Raw genomic sequence first — 2876 nt, 5'->3', positions numbered from 1 at the left:
TTCCTTCTACTTTTCCTCTGTATTTTCTTTCCCTTGCATTTTCCTTCAAATTTTCTTAAACCAAACATAGCATAACTACCCCTAACAAAATCCATTTGCAATCCACTTGTCATTCAGCTCTACCCACAGGTAATGATAAAGCCCATTAATGAGAAAAAATACAGTAGCTCTGAAAGCATCATCCCTAGTTTAAAGGCATGGAAGCACTAGCCAAGAGATATATATTGAGTTGCAGATAATGGAAATGGGGGAATTCATGGATTTTGCCCGGACAACATGTTGAATGGAAACTACTTCATTCAACAGAGAAGAAGCTACCTTGATGGAGGTTGAGGAGTCCTCCATTGTTGGCAATGGAGGCTCTCATACCATCCCAAGAAGCTAAACCAAAAGAAATTCCAGCACCAAAGAAATGCTTTTCCCACATCTCAACGATTGATTACGAAATTCTTTACATAATTCTATAACAAACTACTAATTGGGTCAACCAACTCTCATGGCACTATTTATTTAGCGTCCAACACCATGTTCTTACAACATTATTATTGTTCGGAAACTCTGAAATGATGAATTTGGATGTTTTCAACAGCTTGCTTCTTGAAATCACTCCTGTTTCTAGTTGCCATGAACTTCCCCCAATTGTACTCTTTAAATTTAGGGGGGTTTTCCTCATTGGTCAACTCCTCCAATGGCTTTACATTCACATGGTGCGCCGGAAATAAGAAGAATGGAATCGAAAACCTTTCCTTCTCACTATTGGCCACCACCCTGTGCTCCACGCTCTCATATTTATCATTGCTCCACACCTGTATGGTGTCGGATAAATATTATGAAAAAACAATACCAATTTCTCCAACATGTTTTTTTTTTTTCCAAATAATAATAATAAGTATAATATCTATAAAAAAAACCCAGACCAATCACAACATGTCATGTATATAATTAAGTTTTAGTTTCGCATGCTTTTATCATATACTTTCAATCAAAGCAAGTTGAGGAGGTTCTGAATTGATAATCTAATAAGATACAATAACTTTTATCATATACTTTCGGGAGTGAAGAAAGATGGGAGAAAGCTTCCAAATGAGAGAGGGTGACATGGAGGTTGGGATTATGCTGAGAATGCTCAGCTGGAGAAATGGAGGGACAATTTGAGCACAGAAGATGGAGTCGGCTCAGAGTGCACAAAAATGATAATACTTTTCGTATTAAAAGCTGATTCTCATATTTCGTTTCGAAAATGCTATTATGTTGGGATGGGAAGCCCAAAGCACAACTTTCCCAAAAAAAACCACCCGAACGAATCACAACGTGTCATGTATATAATTAAGTTTTAGTTTCGTATACTTTTATCCTTATTCAATGATCTAGATTTTATCATATACTTTCGATCAAAGCAAGTTGAGGAGGTTCTGAATTGATAACCTATGATTTTCCAATGTGTATAAATGAAATTGAAGTCATTTGATGAATCATACCTGAATAATATCACCAACATTAATGATATAAGCATTTGGAATAGGTTTTACTCCAACCCATTCTCCATCGGCTTTTCGCTTCACTTCCAATCCCCCGACACCATCTTGAAAGAGAACGGTTAAAGCTCCTGCGTCCTTGTGCCGACCCACACCGAGAGCGAGCTCCGGCCACGGGCACGGCGGATAGTGATTGAGTCGGATAAAGCTGGTTTGCCCTTGGAAGAATTCAATCAACCGGTCCCCGGCCAAGCCTAAGCTTAAGGAGATGAGTTCCAAGAGCTTGAAAGCTAATTTTTCTATTTCTCCAGCATATTCCTTCAAAATTTTCCTGAAAATAAGTCATTATATAAAATATATCAATACTCAAATTAAATTCAACAAACTCTTGCATACACAAATGGGATTGAGGATTCAATAAATTTAAGCATGATAAGTGAGGGTGGTCGTACACACTAAATGTATTGATTTTAGTTTTCTCACTCACCTAAATTCTGGAGGGTACTCAGGCCACTGGTTGTAATACTTGGTCAATTCCTGATCTTGAGGGTCTGGAGAGGCTGAGATCACCAGGGGATCTTCCACAGCAATATCCAACACTTCTTTCCAATCCCTAACATTTTTGGTATGCTCTGAATCATGATAGCCCATAGGCTTCGCCTCATCCCTCTTCACCTTCCTCTTCTCATCGATACTCTGATCGAAAAACTCCTTCATCGCAGCCTCAATTCTCCGAACGACTTCCAGTGGCACTCCATGGTTGATCACTTTAAAGAACCCCCACTCCTCGCATGCTTTGCCAATATCAGCGACTAGGAGATCCACGGCGCCCGAGTGCAACGCCGAGAGATCGATGACCGGGATTTCTCCGGGATCGGTGACAGTGAGCTTTGGCCTGTGTTCAATGGATTGGATGAAGGCTGGATCAATCTCTCCCATGGCTGAGTGTTTGGGACCAAGAAAATGTTGTCTTGCAAGAAAAAATGGTGAGAAAATGTCACGTACAGTAGTGTTTGGATAGGATAGGACAAGATCGGCTCTGGTTTTCCAAAAATTTCTAGAATGGAACCAAAATTAAGGTGCGTCTTGTTTTTAAAAATTGTTTTCTAATTAAGAAAAAAATAACGCTTTTGGAATCTTCCATAGAAAAAAATAAAAAATAAAAAATTCATTTGAATAAATAAGTTTGAATTAATTGTAAAATAATCTTTTATTTTAATTCTGTAAAAATCATCAATTTGATTTATATAATATTAATTAATTTTAATTCTAATTATTATTAAAAATAAAAAATAATTTTATAATTACAATTAAATTTAAAAGTAAATAATTTTTTATGAATTATGTATTTTAATATTAAGATAAAATCATAAATTATATTTTTACTGAAAAATAATATTA

The 2876-nt window shown here is 36.5% G+C and overlaps 1 protein-coding gene across 1 annotated transcript; it reads right to left on the bottom strand.

The window, feature by feature from the left end:
* Positions 1 to 396: 396 nt before the first annotated feature.
* On the bottom strand, positions 397 to 2563 carry LOC100257318 (protein DMR6-LIKE OXYGENASE 2). Its single transcript, XM_002284856.4, has 3 exons — positions 1963 to 2563; positions 1479 to 1806; positions 397 to 806 (listed from the first exon to the last, which is right to left on the bottom strand). Exons 1-3 carry the CDS (start codon positions 2412 to 2414, stop codon positions 543 to 545), a joined length of 1044 nt encoding a protein of 347 aa, XP_002284892.1. The 5' UTR covers positions 2415 to 2563; the 3' UTR covers positions 397 to 542.
* Between the last annotated feature and the right edge of the window lie 313 nt (positions 2564 to 2876).

This window comes from Vitis vinifera, chromosome 3 (genome assembly GCF_030704535.1).
Source record: "Vitis vinifera cultivar Pinot Noir 40024 chromosome 3, ASM3070453v1".
NCBI classification, from domain to species: Eukaryota; Viridiplantae; Streptophyta; class Magnoliopsida; order Vitales; family Vitaceae; genus Vitis; species Vitis vinifera.
This window is presented reverse-complemented; position numbering and strand designations above follow the sequence as displayed.